The sequence below is a fragment of the Cynoglossus semilaevis genome, chromosome 17 (assembly GCF_000523025.1).
Source record: "Cynoglossus semilaevis isolate Cse_v1.0 chromosome 17, Cse_v1.0, whole genome shotgun sequence".
NCBI classification, from domain to species: Eukaryota; Metazoa; Chordata; class Actinopteri; order Pleuronectiformes; family Cynoglossidae; genus Cynoglossus; species Cynoglossus semilaevis.
In genome coordinates this window covers 9763070-9781785 of record NC_024323.1, presented here as the reverse complement: position 1 = coordinate 9781785, position 18716 = coordinate 9763070, and the positions used below count along the sequence as shown (strand labels likewise).

The following is an 18716-nucleotide window of genomic DNA, read 5'->3' as shown; positions in this document are numbered from 1 at the left end:
GTTTTGTCTAACCCCTGGTTATTGTACAATATGGTATTCTTGGATATTTAAATTAGCGTGTATCTGGCTAACACTTAGCGCCTCTGCTAATGACTTGGGGTTAATGACTTAACAAGTGTAATTATGGTGTGTTGTAGTTTACATCGGTTCAATGTTTTTGTTTTTTTTTCTCAGAGGTTACATAGTCTTGATTTACACCCCAAATGTATACCTTTATTTATAACTAACAAGTGCACAGAGCAGGAGAGAAGCTGTCGCTAACAGCTAACTGTGGAGGGAGACGGTGAGCAGCGAGGCTAGTTCTCTCATTCCCGGGCTTAAAAAAGCTCCAGAATCCCCTGTTGGCATAGAGTGAGCCACCGAGTGCTGACCATTATAACAGAGAGAGCCTGTACATGGGCACACTGGAGGCTAACATCTAACACTAGCTTAGCTATAAAACAAATGGCTCAGACGGAGGGTGTATTTTTGTGAAAACAATGCACTTTTCCCATGAATTATACAGACAATGAAACAAAGCACATTTATATTTTAGTATATAGTGCTGTTCTTAGGAGGGGAGTATATTGGGAAATGGGCCAATGGTCAGAGAGAGAGAGAGAGAGAGGATGAATGCAGCGCTACCAAAACAAAGGCCTGTAGAAAGACGGGCAGACATGTTAAGTGAGCGAGGAGAGATGTTTTGAAAACCCACTTAGACTTCCTGAGTTCTCTAACACAGACTGGCTGTGTGGCTGCTGTGGATCAGCGGTACAAGCCCCCTCCACACAGATGGTAGATGAAAGCTAATATAACCGACGTCACCGCCACACAACTAGTTAAAGCAGTAGAGGAGTGAAAAAGGAGAAAGAAAATAAAGTTTCCTTCCAAACTTCCTACAGACCTGTAGGTTTGGAAGTTTGAGCATTTTAATAAGAGTTGGTGAAGAACATTCCACGGAACTTGACATTGGTTAAAAAAAAAAGAAAACAGGAATGAGGCGAAGCTGCAAACCGCCGTGGTTAAATTTAATCTGGAGAGAAAACTCTATATAAATAGAAATAAACTTGAAGTGGACGACTGTGTGTTTACGGCTGTTGACAAACGGCAGCGATGTTTTTCCTTCATCCGAGTATCTCCCCAAAGGTACACAACGGTACGTTTGCAGTGTCTACTGCGGCGAGTCAGCAGAGTGTGGTGAGCAGAACGATGTCAGTGTATAAAATAATATATATATATATATATATAGCTAAAAGTTAGCTACAACCAATATTGGGAACCATGGTCCCCAAACCCAAACATGGACATGTCCAGGGTCAATATCACCTGTCAAACTGCAGTCCTTCATCTAATCTGGACTGATTTATCGTCCACCCAGAACAGATGGAAACACACAGTGTACTCATGAGGACTTCGACTTACCTGTGTAAACTTTGGTACACAGGTCCTGCACCCCACCATGCACGGTCCATTTCAGCTGGGAAAGGGTGGGGGGCGAGGAAGAGGAAGAGGAGGAGGAGTTCAGAATCATTGGCGAGGGAAGGTAGTTGTTGAGGTTCTCCAGCACCTGACCACAGTTCCAGTTCCAGCTGACCCTGGGCGGCTCCCGGTCACAGGTGTACACGCCCAGAGGAGATTTGTCCGACCTGGAGGTCACATTCCCAGTGGTGACGCCCAGGCAGAGCGAGGAGCCCAGGTTGAAGAGGCGCTCCCTGCTGACCCATTTCCAGCGCTGGTTGTCCTCCTCACAGGACTTTGACAGGACCAGGGAGTGATACTGCACCCCCAGGCAGCCCTGGGCACCCTCATGGTAGAAAGCGAAATGTTCCGAGTCCTGCGGCGCTGTGCACAGAGAGAGAGAGAGACAGGCCCAACAGTCAATACCAGTGATCTGATCAGCATCTGGCGTGACAAGAGACGAGGTCAGAGAATGGATCGATGCTTCATTAATGGCTGTAGAGTCGGGTTAGTCTGAGTTATGGACTCTGATGTCCCCGTTTAACACACATCATAATCAGTTCCCCAACAGTTCCACAGCGCTCCAGGGTGAACGTTGTTTGGTCTCTGACTGACTCCTGACATTTCATGGCCTACGATCAGAGGCAGGAAGCTAACGGACCACAGTCGCTAGGACAATTGATTAAATACAAATCAGCTCATTTCAGCTAATTCTGGCATATGTTGTAGCCACATTTACACATTTACTTTACAAAAAAAAAATAGTCTCATTATGATCTTTGATCTTTGATTTTTTTAGCTTTGTGCTAATTTCTTGGCTAGTTCAATTTTAGTGTATCTTTCAGATATTTTTGATTATTATGTTTATTATTACTCAGGGTTTTTGTTTCCGACTCGGCAAAAAACAACTGTTTTTTTAACGAGTTACACCGCTAGTCAAACAAAATTATTTAAAAAGTAGTAGTAGTAGTAGTTTGGTGTCTTCCTCATATATAGTCATGTGGAGTGTATTTTCCTTGGGCATTTTGAAACAATTGAATAGTTAAACATCACTACTCCACCTTATAAAGTGACTTTTAACGTACATACAACTGACCCGCGTAACCGTGTTAGTAAATCTAGATTGAATTAACGTGATTAGCCCCAGGGGAAAGTCTTTACTCTGGATCCAAACAGCAGACGTTTCACTTCTGCTGCATGATGTGTCACCCACGTTAGCTCACCGAGTTCTCCCTAATAACCAAAATAAATGTAACAAGAATAAAGTTACTCAAAAAAAGTGTTGAATTAAAAAACAACATCAGCAGCAGTGGCTGGGCGCCTGAAGCAGTTACAGGAATTTCGGGAACAAAAGCCAACACTGGTTCTCCATAAAAAGATGTGGTTTCCCTCCTCTTCTGGTTCTCTTCTTCTTCTTTTTTTTTTTTTTTTACACTTGAAGAATTTAGAAATTGGTAAACCTAAAAAGTGTGTGTGGCACTGTGTGTGTGTTTGAAGGTCAGAGATGTAGAACGTTGTAGAGCTCATGTTCAGGACCAAACATCCTCTCATCTGTTTTAACCCTTAGTCCATTTCAGGGTGACAGAGGGGGGCGGGGGTAGTACAGTAAGGGGCAACAGTAACCATTCACACTATGGTCAACTAGGAATGAACAATTAGCTTTGACCTGCATGTTTTTGGACTGGGAGAGAAAATCAGAAAGCCTGAAGAAACCCCCTCCCACATACACACAGAAAATATGCCAACTTCATACAACAGGACCATCAGTTACCACCAGGGCAGGAATAGAGAAGTCTGCCAAACATAACACCACATTCATGCCCCTCAACGCTGCTGTGACAGACAAAAACATTTCGGCTAAAAGGACTCCATCCATTGATAACAGAGCCTTGTCAGAAGCTATTTGGTTTTATTACAGACAGACAGACACTGACCTAACCTTCACCCTAACCCATGACTACCTACATGTTACTTTTACACCTCAGGTAAAAACAGAATCCAAATTCTGAATTCTTCTTCATGTCCTGTCTGGCAGGACTGTTTGCCTATTGGTGTTTTTGGTCCTTGGATGTGCCTGGACTTGCCTTTGATGTGTGAGATAAATCCAGTTCTGGGAAAAACATGGGGTGAAACATCAACATCAAACATTAAATACTGGGGAAGTTTTAAAAGGTTGGTCAGAGGATTTCATCATTTTTGAAGAAATTTTCTTGTGACTCACACTCACAAGTGACTTTTTTGACTTTGTTTGTTTCTTGATGAAGACATTTGGAACCACGGTGGAACTGTTCACCACACTTTTAGGGAAGAGGAATTCCAAACTGACGCTTGTGATGTTGCCGTGTACTGTTTTGTACTGTATACTGTAGTATTTGTCATGTTCTGACGTCTTTGTAATTTGACCAAAAGTGGTGACATAAAAATTCCCAGTTTAAGCAAACAGCTCTTCTCTCTGATCTGAGCGTCAGAGACAGTGGAGCCCTTCAGCGTTCCGACTTGGCCCGCTCCCGTGAGAGGCCAGGAAGTGGGGTAGGTGGAAAAAGATCACGGGCATTTGGTTGAGAAACGATAGAGTGCACTTCAGTCTGCTCAGTGTGAGGCAATCGGCCGTTTCCTACCGCTCAGCTAAAACGCCGCCACCTCCCGCGCTGTTTTTATGGACACTGGGACAATGGAGTCTCATCCGAAGGCCCATAAAGTTCCCTGTAATCTGGAGGAGGCGATGGCCACGCCCCTCTTCTCACACTCTGTGGTGGAGTTTCTCAGAAGCACCGTCAGCTCATTTGGTCGTCAGCAAACAGAGACACTGTCGTGGCAGAGCGGCGCAGTGCTGCGCGTATAATCAGCCCTTCTTTTTATAAAGCCGTCCATCTTACCCTAACAGCTAACTGTTGGGCTTCTCCACTGCTTCTTCAGTTTCCTGACACGGACACCAAAACATTTACAGATGGCCGGGGAAGCAGAACCTGCTGCGAATTCTGGTCAAATTAGCTCAAAGCGGCCGAGCCGCTCCTGTGACAGAAGTGTACTCCACGCTGCTCTTCCACCAGGCCTTCCAATTAAGGCAACATAATCCGGAGCAGAACAAAAGATTCAGAAAGTGCAATGACCTACTTCTGTGGAAATTCAAATGTCTGCTGAAAGCATTGAGTCAAACGCTGAGAGGCAAAAACATCACAGTCTTCTGTAGTTTTCTTAAGGCTAAAACGGTATCAGAACGACATCATAGCAGTGAACAAACATGCCTTAAATATTTGGATGAGTCATAATAAGTGGCCTTTAATGCCCCTGTAAAAATGTCTATTGTATTTTTATATTTTTTTGCCTAACCCTGTTGGAAAATGTCCAGCTAAGCTTCTGTAGTCAACACAACCTGCACATGTTTTGTCACGCAGAGCAAGTTCATTCAAAACCATTTGACTGCTGTTTGCCACACACTGCAAAAAGGATTGCAAAAAACGATAAGGTGCAGCTAAAAGGAAGCCAAAAAAAGGGCACATGACACAGTTAGCCTACAACTAAAATGTGTCAATGTTAGCATCAGCCAAAGGATAAAGAAATGGTTTAAAAAACATTGAATTTAAACAAAGATATTATTAATAGAAGGGGAAACAGATAGAGCCAATAGCTTAGCCAGATAGGTTAGCCAAACTGTAGGAGTATTTGATGAAGAAAACAAAACTTAAAAACTGAAAATTACATTTTATTAAAAAAATTAAAAAAATAGTCAACAGTCCAAGTCCTACCTGGCAGTAGAAAAACAGGAAAACGCATCACAGAGACGTCTGAAACCGACCAAAACATATCTACAATACAATGACTATGAAACATTTAGTACTGAATGTACTTCATCTTACCCCATGTTACACAGTCATCGTCATCTGTACGTCATTGTCTAGTACATGTACTTAAATGCAATTCCAAAAGATCAACGCAAACTTTCCTCCACGACTTTCCTCCAGCCTGTTCCACTTTACAGTAGCCGCTCATTTCTGTTAGTCCAAAAAGAGAACATGTCTGCATCTTCATCTCTACAGCCTCCAGCCCAGCCTCCTCACTTGTAGACAGCACCATATATGATGTCATCAAGGAGTGACAGACAGCAGATTACAATCGATCGGCCTTTAGTTTATTTACACCATAAGAATTTGGATGCATGTTAAAAAAAAACGGTCCAACAGGACTACAGTCATCTTTTAACACTGTTCTATTCAGGCTAATCTGCGCTAATCCAAGGAGTCATCGTTTCAGACCACAAAGACTCAGAATAGCTAACTGGTCCATCACAGATCGCATTCACCTATTTTTAGAGCACACTTCATTTGGCATTCATTCATCAGAGGAAAATGATAACAATTCTTACAGATATTACAAAATATGCTAATATCGCTCCGATATTAGCATATTTACCTACAAAGATACTGGATTTGGACTCTAACGCATTTGGATTTTTTTAGAAACTCTCACTTAATATTTAGGGATATGGGATGACTAAAACTTTTCAGATGATCAGGAGTTGGACCTAAAAAGTAAAATAAAAGTTAGCATTTTCTTTTATTGTTCTCCTTAAGGATATGAAAAAGTGAAAAAAATATATATTTAAAACAAAACTGGCTAATACAGGAGAGAGAGACAGAGAGAGAGAGAGAGAGGGAGAGGGAGAGGGAGTGCGGAGTCGCAGATTAACATCGAGCTGTGAAGTTCTGTGTAGGCTAAGCTACAACAGCTCTCCTGCTGTGATCTCATCCCCTCTGTTTGTCCCAACTCCCTCATTTTCCAACATTAAAGACTGTTTCCTGCTAAGGAGAGGCAGAGAAGGAGAGGAAGACTGAAGCCTTCAGCCAACAACAATTGTCAGTTCTCGCCAAGAGAGCGAAATATTCCCAGAACTTTCCTCAACACAGTCATCTGTTGGATCAGGGCTGAGGGGCAGTAGTATGAAGTGTAGGCGTTGATTAATCGATAATATCCTCCGTTGGATTAATGACACAAGTCCCAGTCTCTGAATCCCACTGTTTGTGCTTTCCGGAAAATAATTTTAGTAATTTTAGAAGAACATGTTTGAGTTAAATTCTTCTAATTTACTGATGTAGAAAAGTCTTGTTTTACTGATGAGTGCAATGAAACGGCACCCAACAAATAGGACAGGAAATTCCAGCCCTGTGTGTTTGTGTCTTTGGTGTTTTATGGTGGTCTGGCTTCTGAAGCAACTCAAACGGTGGATGGGTTTTACCTCATCCAACAGGAACGGGGGTAGGAGCGAGGGGAAGGGAGGGTAAAGACAGAGGAAAGGGCATATTTGCATTTTGCAGCTACACTCAGAGAAACAGAGCAAACTTGCACCTTTGATGGAATGCAAATCAACGTTGAAAACACGAGTAGGAACGAGGGCACGTTGTCATGATGTTCCATTAGAATACACTTTTCCAGCCAGGAAAAAGAAGAGGCAAAGTCACACTCAAACTCATGACAGGGATTTTTAGCGTCCATTAAAATTCAAATAAAACATACAGCTAGGATTCAAGTAATTCATTTTAGCCATATAAGGTCATCATTGACTAGGGGAAATACTAACACTTAAGCCCAGTCAACAATAGGTACACAGGAAGCAACGGTTGACTTTTAGCATTTGAGAAAGTTTGGTGTTTGGTGAAGGGAGACATGGCTGGGATGTTGGGTGGAAAGTTTCTTTTATTCCAGATGGAAGCCTGGATAAGAGCACGGTTGTCTGCCAGTTGAGCAACAAAGGGTTTTTATATCACAACAGTAGAAACACATAGCTGTGATCTTGGAGCTAACGCTAGCTAGTTACAGTCCTGGTAGGAAAAGCCTTAAAAGGTTAAAAATAATAGATGTGTAGATGTACACGCAACTCCTGCATAAATATAAATTTCAGCAAGGAGTAAAAAGAAAAGATGAACAGTTGCATTTTTTCATTTGTATTGCGAATAAACTTATTGGAATTTCAACATAGCAATTTATGAGTTTACACTTATTTACTATTTATCCATGAGCTTGAAGTCTTTTGAAAAATATTATTTACTATTTATCCATGAGCTTGAACGCAAGTCTTTTGAAAAATGAAATCACTTTTTGCTAACTTTGAGCTTTTTCTCTGCTAAGATGTAATTACTCAGGTAATTGTTTTTGTTTTTTTCTCTAACTCAACTATTTTGGTCTATCTTTTGGCTCACTTAACTGTTTGTTAGCTACTTAGTTAAGTTAATCTTTTGTTAATCCAGGCTCTTACCTAGATGTTTCAATATTACATATTATTTTGTTTTTTGTTTGTTTGTTTGTTTTTGCAATTTGCAACTAGCAGTTATAATTTTCTAATTAGGTTATTTGTTTACATTTTTATTTTGTTTAAATCCAACATGAAGCTAAACAGTTACTTAGCTACATTTCAGCAATTGATTCCAAGGCTCGCTTGCAAATGTGTTTATTTACTGACTTTTTCTTAATATATATTTTGTCGATTTTTCTTGTTGTCTTTTCCTCTTGAGGTTTTCAGATATTTTAAGTCTGGCATTCAGTTGTCTTTTGACAGACAGGCATTTAATAAACAACTCTCTTTGTTATGTCCAACATTTCCAAACCCACCACAGAACCCTAGCTGAATATTGCTCACTGAGTATTACGACATATTTTCCAAAAGTAAAACTTGAAACTCCACATGTAGGAAATTTAACTATTTTTCAGCCTTTTCTACATGTCGACACTAATGCCCGACCCTGTTGTGTTCTATCCACTTTTCCGTGTCCGAGAACAAGGCACGGAACCTAAACCCGCTGTGACCCACTTTATAATGTCAGTCAAAACAGAGCTTCAGGAAAGTTACTGACAGGAGCTGGTGAACTCTTAATTCCCAGCAGACAGGAACTGTCAAAAGACCCGGTGACACCAGCACAGTATAGAACAGTGTGGAATAATGTAACCCGTTCTCAGCCACTGTAACCTGTCTGTGACCTGTATCTACCACTGTTCCTCAACTAGGTGCCATTATTTGGCCTGATTCGCATAAATACAATACAGTGGTTACATCATCCAGTGTATTGAATCTGTCCGTATCAAATGTGATGACTGGGGTTAATTATGTAGCATGAGGGAAGGAGAAAAATATTTCAATTATTCCTTTTTGATTATTTGGGGTTTTTTTTATATTTAAGAAATGTATTCCAATGTAGTGACTCCTCTTGACTAACATTAAACTATCTTTTGGCAAAATATATATCTATCTGGGAAGCGTGTTTCTTATCTTAGCTTTATTCATTTGCTCTGTTATGAACATAATAACTAAAATGTAGCTATTTTCTTTTTGCCTATTTCTGTGGTAATCTGAACCTTCTTCATCCTCTTCTTCACTGATGTTTAGCTTTTTTTAGCAAATATTTTAAACACTTTTTATGGCTAATTCCAGACTTTTTTTTTTCTGGGCTAACTTAGATTTTTTTTACTATTTTTGACTCTTTATTTAAATTATTTTTGACTTATCGGGCCAAGTCATCACTATTTTTTATGTCTACCATCCAACTTATAATCAAGTCGACATATGGTTTTCTATTTTTTGACTAACTTGCTGTTATTCTGCTTCCAGGCAAATGTGTGGCTCTACAAAAAGATAAGATGAATAACGTTTTTTATTTTATTTATTTTCTTTGAGCTCTGTAATATTACTTGGATATATTTCACTCCACTAGAGGCCTTGAAACATCCATGAAAAGCTATGATATCTAAAAGACATTTCTGGCAAAACCTCTCAGGAAAGTCTCTTCATTTATTGCCATCCCTTTTATTATTTTATTTTTATTCGCCACTTCCTCTTTCTCGTCTACTAAATGACAGCGGTGTGATGATGGGGGCCTGCCTGTCGTATATATGTTTAGTCAGTGCACGCCAGCATGTAATGACTGGTGCAGTTCAATGGAGTGAATATGTTAATTGCAGCCTCTAACAGGATGTAAAGGTCACATGTGTCCTCAGGGTGTCCAATGAGCCGTCACTACACGCCACTTTAACAATTTCACCCAAAATAAAACTCCATCTGGAACCAAAACGATGACTAAGCAGGAGGTGGGAAGGACAAAAAAGTACAGAACTGTTTTCCTTTGATTTTATTTATTTAATTTGACAGATATTTTAAGTGAAAATGAAGTAAATATTCCAACAGAGATAATGTTTGGGAAACTAATTAAACTTAATTTTACATGCTGCCAAAGACGTCCTAGTGACTTATTTTTGACATCAACACAAACAATCTGTCAAATGATGGATACAAACAAAACAACATTTTATTTGACATTCATTGCCATTTTGTTGTTAATCACATTATTTTTTTTTCTTTTAAATGTGGTGTTGGAAATTGGAACACGATAGAAGCACAATGGTTTGTGGGAAAAGTGGGGGGGGTGGTCTTTGGGGGAACAAATGAAATGTGTCAGTTAATAATAGTTAATAAATCTGTTGTTCCTCATAAAATGTGGCATTGAACAAATATTTCTAAAAGAAGAGTGCACAAGATGATTTAATTGTACGCTTGCAATAGATAGGCAGTGTGATATGATAGAAATATCGTCATAGAAATGATTTTTTTAACCTACATTTTTAATTTGGTCGCAGAAAGCAGCACAAAGGCTCCGCGAATCTACGCAAAAAAAAAAAGTTGAAAAAGGGAATTTTCTTATTTATTTGTGATTCCGCGCCATTGAGTTGTGTTTAAAACGGACACCTAACGGTCTGTGGCTGCTTAAAGAAAATGTAAAAAGTTTGTGAAAAGTATATTAGAGCAGAATCCTGCAGAGCTGGCTCCCACCGCCTCCCCCTCGTTTCTCCTCCTTCCCCACATCTGTTTCCACTCTGTGCTCGGACTGTTGGTTCGTGGCATACCAAAGCAGCGAAGCCTCAGTCAGAATAGGTAGAAAAACACCAACTTTCAGCTGCATTTTCTACTAATTCATGACTGCAAGTCAGCGCCAACACACAAACTGCTAACAAAGAAGACATGCGTGTAAATGAAATCCAGAGTTTGTTCTTACCGGAAAGACTCCAGTCCAGCTCCAGGACAAAGACGAATAAATATAAAGTGCATTTGTAAAGTACAAGTTGTCGGATGGTCCATGTTCCGGTCGGGTCCCTGTGTCGGAGACACTCGGTGCGGTGCATGCTTCACACAAACTGAGCTCCAACACACGCACAGACACGCAGCTCACTCACGCATATAAACACACTCGCACAGCAGCACAGACCACAGGAAAAGCCGAGAACGAGGAGGGAAAGTGTGGAGAAACAAGTGGCCGAGTGTTAAAGTGTGAGGCGGATGATGCAGAGCTGCAGGACAGTGAGAGTGTGGAGCTGAGTCTGACTCACACCGAGTCAAATGAATGGAGCAGCGTCACCAGCACCGTGTGTTTGTGTGGCCTCCTGAGGACCCCTTCTGGTTAAAAACACACTGTGAGGACCACCCTCCTCACGGGGACCTTAGTGAAACTTCGAAAGTTTCTCTGTGTGAAGATATTCAGGTGGGCTTGTCCAAACTCCGACCCCAGGACAGCACTGACTAATTATAAACTAAAGCTGATGGGATGCATCAGGGTAGGATCTTAGGCTAACTCACATTGACACGTTTTATATTTACTTATATCAATATCTTGAGGCAATTCTTATCTGCTATTAGAAGCCGACTTGAAGATATTTAATGAATATTTGCCACATTAATGAATTTGCTTTTTTTGGTACTCCTGGATTTAAATAAATTATTATTAATAATTATTTAATTAAATATACTCCTGGATTTAAATAAATTATTATTCATAATTATTTAATTAAATAAACCCAATTTCAGTTTATTTTCTGTCTAGATGAATCATTATTTGTAGATATATTTGGCCTGGTTTATATTTTTTCCATAAAGTCTTTTTACTTACTTGAAAATCATAAATAAAATATTGCTATTTTTACAGCTTGACACAACACGAAATTGTCTTTTTGGTAATATACAGTTGAATATAACTAGTGAACTGATGTTCTGTGTTAAACAGAAGTGAACAGAGTCCAACAGTGTGAGCTGTGTTAGTCCTTGATGGAAATCATTGACAGAAGCACAACAACAAAGCACATTTTAAACAATAGTATTTAATGGTTTATGCAACTGTCTGCTAAGGCCCGATCCCTCCCCCCAGTAATATTAGGTAGGTAAACCAGTCCCTTGCATTTTATTGGCCAAAATAAATTCAAAACATACCTAAATAAATATGTTCGTGGTAAGGGGTTGACAATCATAATCAGACTTCTAATTAAAGGCAACTTGAAAAACATCAGTTTTCTCAGTAAAACTGGTTAATTTGAAATGTCAAATGTAAGTGGGGGGAGAGGGGTGATCCCCGCCATCTTCCACTTCATTTCAGGTTAACACGCTTCTAAAACCATTCCTTATAAAAACTGAGGTGGAACACTGCCACCAGCTGGAAGTTAAAAGCTTTGGTCACAGGAGTTTAACGGGGAAATGGGAGGAGGGCTGAAGAGAACACAACAGCTTCGGTCGCTCCTCATCAAAAAAAAAACTATCTGGGCCTGGAACTGAACATAGGGCCGCAGGACCCTGGAAACTGTGAGCTGGATGAGACAGCCATATATATTTAGAGTTCATGATAACAACGGGGTCAGACTGGTTCTTGCAGTTAGATTCAAGAAGATGAGCTCGAACAATTAAATTGCACCTGGGGAGTTCAGACGGCCTCTGTCCAGCATGGCTCATGCAGGTAGGTGTGTGTGTGTGTGTGTGTGTGTGTGTTTTGAGAGCGTATGGATGCGAGGTCTTCCCCAGACCTTTCCATGTGGCTGAGCTGAAGCAGTTCTATACTTTTTTCCCCCCCTCTTTTTTAAGCAGAAAAGAAAAATCCAAAACACTGAACCCCACTTCTAACCAACATAGTGCCAATCCTTGCCCCTCACGGTGTGAGTCGTCCAGGGCTTTGACCCCCAGAACGGTGCCACCCCTTTTGGCAAAAGGAGGACAGGAAGGTAGGGGTGGGTGAAGATGAGCTTGATGAAGAGTGACACGACTTCTCACGCAACACCCTGCTGTCATCTGACCTCTCCTTTTGGACACTTCCTGGGAAGGTGGGATGCTGCTTGGGTCGTGGTGTAGCACCCGCCCGTCCAACTCTTTCAAACGGTTCAGTCATTCAGTTCAATTCGAGGCGCTGCTGTTGGAGGAGCTGGATGTAGACGCCACAGCCATGCCCGAGGTGCCAGAGGAGGCCACTGACTTGCGGATGTGTGGCATAAGAAAAGGATCGCTGGCCAACTGATGCACGTCGATGCGGTCCTCCTTCCGATAGACTAAACAGCGCCTTATAAAGGCCTGAGGAGAGAAAAAGAAAGATGTGTTCGGTAAATAGATATACAAGGGTGACTTACATCGCAACAAGTCCAAACTCATACACTGTCAATAAGTACCTACGTCATTCACCTACGCCAACACAGTGGTAACATCATAATACATCATAGGACATAAAACATCTTACACTTGAGGCCACAAAAAAACACAAATAATAAAAATTAAAAAAAAGTAAATGTAGCAAAATCCAATATTTGATGTACAACCGATAAATGTTAACAAAACCGTCTGCATAAAGTATTTGTCTGCTCTGCTGTTCAACTAGTTCCCGTCCAAACTACTCGCAAAATTTAGTGCCGTATAACAGAATGATGGAACGTTCTTGATACATTTATAGGAGACGGCGACGTAACCAGGAAATGCCGCATGTCAAAAATCGTAAACTGAGGACCCCTCTAAGGTAAAGTATATAAAAATGCAAAACTTAATGATGCATGGTGATTTATTGTTTAGATATTTGTGATATTAATACACTTGATATTGAAAATGCTGCTTGACAGCAATTGTATGTGGATTCATTGTTATATAAAGAGGGAAACTATTTTGTGAAAGATAAAACACACTGTTGACAAATCAGTATGGTTTAGCTGTACCTTAGCTTCAGGTGTGACTACAGGTTTAGGAGGAAACTGCACATCTGTGGCTTTTAGTATGGTGTTTTCCTGCAGGATGTCCTGCTGGGACTGGTTATGACCAAAGGGCTGGAAGAAAGGACAAGAGATGAATGAAGTTCCAGTTGCATTTGCTTGATCAACAACATCAGGGCAATAAAAACTTGACTTTGCTGAAGAATACTGTTTGCTTGGATGTATTAGACCATTAATAGGAGGGCCAACCAGTGGTGCATATGACCTGTTAAAGACTTCTTTTTTTATTTTAAACCCATGAATGCATCTCCTACCTTTCGGCCGTACAAACACTGGTAGAAAATGACCCCGACAGACCACACATCCACCTTGTTGGAGATCTTGGGAGGTTCTTTCCCGACCACAAAGCACTCGGGTGGAAGATACCTGACAGAAAAAAAATCAATATGAACAGAATGAAGTAAAAACTGCAAAAAACGATTAACTTTTTCTACAATATTTTCTAACTGTTCTAGTGGAAAACAGAACAATCAACCCTAAGTGCTACGTTATGTGAATGTTATTCAAATAATTCTCAACAATCTATTGTGAGTGAGGGCTACCTACTAGCTTACACAGATGTAAGATAGTCATTCTAAAAGCAGAAAGCAAGGACTGGCAGAATAATAATAATAATAATATATATATATGACTTTATTACACAAACACACGTTGGCATTTTATTTCACTTGAAATGCCTCCACCCAGCAGACCACGTCTCCTAATGGACTGCGGTGGTTAAAGGCACTGCGGCGCTGCTGAATACATTAGTTATGAATGACGGAAATTTGACCCCAAAGAAATGATGTAATGTGGTTAAAAAAACAGACTATTTATTACATCCACAGCGTCCTCCACTCTCCTACATCTTACCAGTACGTCCCTGCTCCCTGCGATGTCAGTTCCATCCCGTCCACCGAGTTGTAGCTGTCGTCATCCATGATTTTCGACAGGCCGAAATCTGTGATCTTGATCTCCCCACATGCTGTGCCGTTCACCAGGAGGATGTTGCCTGAACAGACAGAGGTGTGTCACAGGCTTGTGCAAATGAAGGTGGAGCGGATAAAGTTGTTAATCCCATTATAAATGAGTGTCCTAGCTTTTTTAAATTTTCTATTGGAGCCTCTCAAAGACAAACAAAAAGAACATAAAAGCTAACATTAAAATGGAAATTGAAACCATCCAAAATTCATTTAGTTCTGCTCCGTGCTGTTGACAGACTGTTCAATGCGTCCATGAATTAGCGCTAACTACATTATTACTAAACTGTGCCCTTGTAGCTTTAGCCGCACGTTGGTGAAGCTAATAGGTAACACATCAACTATAAGAACAGCCCCTAATGAACTTAAGCGAAGGACAAGGATGTTGATGTCACCAAATTGGCAGCAGCTCCTATGCCACTCAACTGAAATGAGATCAACTCAAGTGTGCAGCGCAGACGCACCGGGTTTAAGGTCATAGTGAATGATGGGTGGTCTGATCTCGTTGAGGTACTTGAGGGCGTTGACTATCTGCATGATAATGGAACGTCCCTCCTTCTCCGACATGAGCTTGTGCTGTTTCAGGTAAAAGTCCAGGTCATTTCCCTCGCAGTATTCCAAGACGGTGCAGAACCTGTTCCAGGAAAAACAAGAGTTAAATCAAGTTCACAACCACCTTAGCACACATTCAACAGTCAACAAAGACAATCGTTTTGTCATTTTCAAATGACGAGGACTTACGAGTCGGTATCAAGTGAAAAGTAGTCGTAGAGTTTAACTATTCTTGGGTGGTCCAGCTCTTTATGGATTCTATATTCTCGACATGCATGCCTGCAGACCAAAACAGGAATCATCAGTTCAACCACATATTATGAAGGTTAATATTATATGGAGTATGAGGTGAAATACGTGAATGTTCTCACTTGTGATAGTTTTCTTTCTTCTCGTCCCTCCAGTTCTTGTTTAACTGGTGGATTTTGACTGCAACATACCTCTGCTCCGTGAGGTCGAAGGCCTGGAAAATGCAATTGTTGTATTATGTTAGATATCAGACATTTTGGAAAAGATGACCTCAGCGACAACAACAGAAAAAGCAGTCTTGATTAGTTGCGTTGATTTAACCTTTCTCACCTTATAAACTTCACTGAAACCTCCTCGTCCCAGTAAATGGAGAAGTAGATATCGGTCATTTAGCGTAGGGTGATCTTTGAATCTGAAAAGAACACGACCCCTTGAATATACTGTGCGACGTCACTATTCATTAACAACATTTTCACCACATAGTAATAGTAGTATGAAACCAAGCCAAAAAACTGCACTTTACTGAAATAATCATCACACGCGAGGCCTCCATGGAGCAACAGTTCTCAAATTTCTCCCTTATATTTGCAATTGAAAATAACGAGGTCTCTTCGCAAGTTGCCTTGAATGCAACGTTTGTTTGTTGCCAAGTGTTGACGCCACAGTTTCCAGAATGAAGTAGTTTTTCCTGCAGAAAAGCTCTGTTTTATATTGAGTTGTGCAATTACGGCCAAGTAGCGGAGCGTTCAATTACACAGAGCTGCACATGAAGAGCCGACAGTATCACTGATGACTAAGACCATACAGGCTGGAACACTTCTGGAAGTACGCGGAAAAACGTCACATTGAATCATAATGAAATTGTTTTCTCAGATTTACACTGTTGTTTCATCTGTAGTTTGGACTTTGAAGACAGATGATTGACAGGTGCGGGTTTGCAATTAAATTACTTGAGAAATATAAGCAGAAAGATCAACTGCATATTTTGGTTCTTCTGAGTCCAGATTCGAGGCACAGCGTCGACATTTCTCTGTGCAAAACTCTGGCATAAAAGTACGGATCTAATAAAAAAGGATCATCAGAGAAGGAGAAAACCTTACTGGGAATTATCCTCATTATGGATCCTTTTCAGTTCACGGATGTGTAGATTTCGCACTCGCTCCAACCTCTCCAGCTCTGCCTGGATTTCCGCCTCCTCCTGCAAAAAAAAAGAAGAAAATTATTCAAAAGCAGTGCACAATCACCACAGTCGCAAACGTCACAGTTTGATTTTTGCATCATGATTTCGGCCGCGGAGCTGCACCTTCTTAAGATGACCTAGTCTTAGCTTGAAGATTTCCTCCTGCTCGTGGTACTCCGCCTGTGATAATCTGCAAAAGCACAGGAACCCACCACGTGAAACTAAATTCAACCAGGCAATATTGTGTTGAAAAAAGAGGGATGATCAACTTAAAGCCCCTTACGCTTCACTTTCTGTTCCATTGGTCTTGCTTTTACGTTTGTTTTGCTCCAGGCTCGGGGGTGGAGTCTGGGCCATAGAGGGCGGCTTACGCTTGGCCAATAACTTCCTCTGCCGTTCAATGTCCTCTCGCTGGGAGTTGATCCTTTCCTGTTGCCTGGAAAAAACACCCGCAACAACATTATTGTTACATTTAAATTTTTTCCCCCTCCCTTTTCCTTCTTTGACAATGTATTTTGATAATGAAACGAGGTATAACAGATTGGATTATTTGTTTGTAGTATTTAGAATGAACACATGACAAGAACACTCACTTGATTAAGTTTTGGAAGGCATATCCATCTGTCCACTGCTCAGTGAAGGACGCTCCATGTCTCACTGTGGTGAAGTGGCCCAACCGCAGTCTGTCCTGCATGCTTTTGTCCCGACATGCCATCTTCTCTTGTTTGGACTGAAGAAGGACAATCAGAGAAAAGACAATGCGTCAAGACGGCCTTGATGAATACACGCAGATTAGATTAGGCCTCAAAAACAAGCCCACAATGAGCCAATTACGCCGGTCAATTCGAATCATGATGAATCACGCTGCTCTTCTGAGTACATACTTTTTCAATCAGCAGCTTCTTAGACATGGTCACACACTTGTTTAGCCGTTCCTTGTATCGCTCCAGCATCCTCTGCTGTTCATCTATCTGTCTCCTTAGATCACAGTTAGCCTGGAGCGCAAAAAACAAAACACAAACGGGACATATTAGAAAACCATGTTTTGGTCGCACACGTCACGAAAGTAAATGAAAGCACACATATAGGGAAGATCTTCAGTACCCGAAGTAAATCATCAATGCGGCCCTCCTTCTTCTCCAGGTCAGAGTTTTTATTGTTCTCCATTGCCGTTAGTTTTTCTATGGTGAGATCCGACTACAGGGAGAGAGAGTATCAAGATGAGTAACAGGTTTGTGATGATGATCAGTGAGGGATAAAGCTCAACAAAGTTACAGTGTTGTTTGTTACAGTGTTGTTTGTTAGTTACAGTGTTGTTTAGGTTTGTGATGATGATCAGTGAGGGATAAAGCTCAACAAAGTTACAGTGTTGTTTGTTACAGTGTTGAATACCTGTGTCGCTTTGTGGAGCATGTATAGAGAAGTTGGCTTCAGTGAACACGATGAGTGCTCTGTGTTGGCTGAACTGATGGAGGAGGGACTTCCTTGTTGCACCTGGGGGGGGCGACACATTCATTCAGTAAAACCCAACAATAACAAGGAGTCTCAATTAGGAATATTTAAACACCTAGAACTTATATTTCTAAATGTATTTTTGTGTTCGCCTCCTTTGGTTTTTAGCTTTCGTAGAAATCAAATGAGACAGAAAACTAACACTTAATGATTACATCACATTTTAACTGTAATTGATGTTAACGAGACAAATAAGAAAGAACGGGAGAAGAAAGTGTCAGGAGAGCTAGGCTACATCCGCACTAGCTTGACTGATTTCTGAATGACAACAATCCAGTATGGAGAAGCTGATGCATCTGCTGTCTCTAGCCACCACCTGGGAGTTCACAATACGTAAAAGGTTTATTGAACGTAAGCTTTCAATAGTGATCTCAGCCACTCTTTATTTTGGTGGGATTTTATTCAACTTAACAGTCAAACTCTAGATGATAAAGATAAATCAATCGTGAAGATTTCACAGCAACACCAACCCAACAGCAACAGACTATACATCTGAGCATGGGCCGGTTTAACTACAGCAGGGTGCAGTCTTGGAGGAGTGCTGAGCAGTCTGGTTGCTTGACTCCTCCACATATTAACTATTGCAGTACTCTGCTATTTCAAAATCTGTCTGCAAATCAGCAACAGGGAAAAGTAGCCAATAAGAATCCATCTGCCATCATAAATGACAGGTATGAATGCAATGGCTTCAGTGTGTACTTAACAATAAAACAGAGCGGTGAGGATGTAGCCTATGAAGTGCAGAAGACGACAGACCAAAGAGCAGACGCGCTCACCGTGAC

General features: G+C 40.9%; 2 protein-coding genes across 2 annotated transcripts in view; both read right to left on the bottom strand.

Annotated features, from left to right (window-relative positions):
* Positions 1–11071, bottom strand: part of mrc2 (mannose receptor, C-type 2) — a 29151-nt gene extending 18080 nt beyond the window's left edge. The window contains 2 exon segments of the mRNA XM_008329986.3: positions 1402–1821; positions 10473–11071. Of these exon segments, the coding sequence (XP_008328208.1) occupies positions 1402–1821; positions 10473–10599 (547 nt within the window). The 5' untranslated portion in view covers positions 10600–11071.
* A 477-nt stretch (positions 11072–11548) lies between these two features.
* tlk2 (tousled-like kinase 2) overlaps positions 11549–18716 on the bottom strand; it is an 11586-nt gene continuing 4418 nt past the window's right edge. The window contains exons 6-20 of the mRNA XM_008329985.3: positions 17815–17916; positions 17527–17619; positions 17307–17417; positions 17016–17152; positions 16706–16858; positions 16546–16612; positions 16343–16440; positions 15573–15654; positions 15365–15456; positions 15183–15272; positions 14906–15075; positions 14335–14473; positions 13737–13848; positions 13429–13536; positions 11549–12799 (exon numbers count right to left, since the gene is read on the bottom strand). Coding sequence (XP_008328207.1) covers positions 12626–12799; positions 13429–13536; positions 13737–13848; positions 14335–14473; positions 14906–15075; positions 15183–15272; positions 15365–15456; positions 15573–15654; positions 16343–16440; positions 16546–16612; positions 16706–16858; positions 17016–17152; positions 17307–17417; positions 17527–17619; positions 17815–17916 — 1728 coding nt within the window. The 3' untranslated portion in view covers positions 11549–12625. The remainder of the gene's footprint in view (positions 12800–13428; positions 13537–13736; positions 13849–14334; positions 14474–14905; positions 15076–15182; positions 15273–15364; positions 15457–15572; positions 15655–16342; positions 16441–16545; positions 16613–16705; positions 16859–17015; positions 17153–17306; positions 17418–17526; positions 17620–17814; positions 17917–18716) is intronic.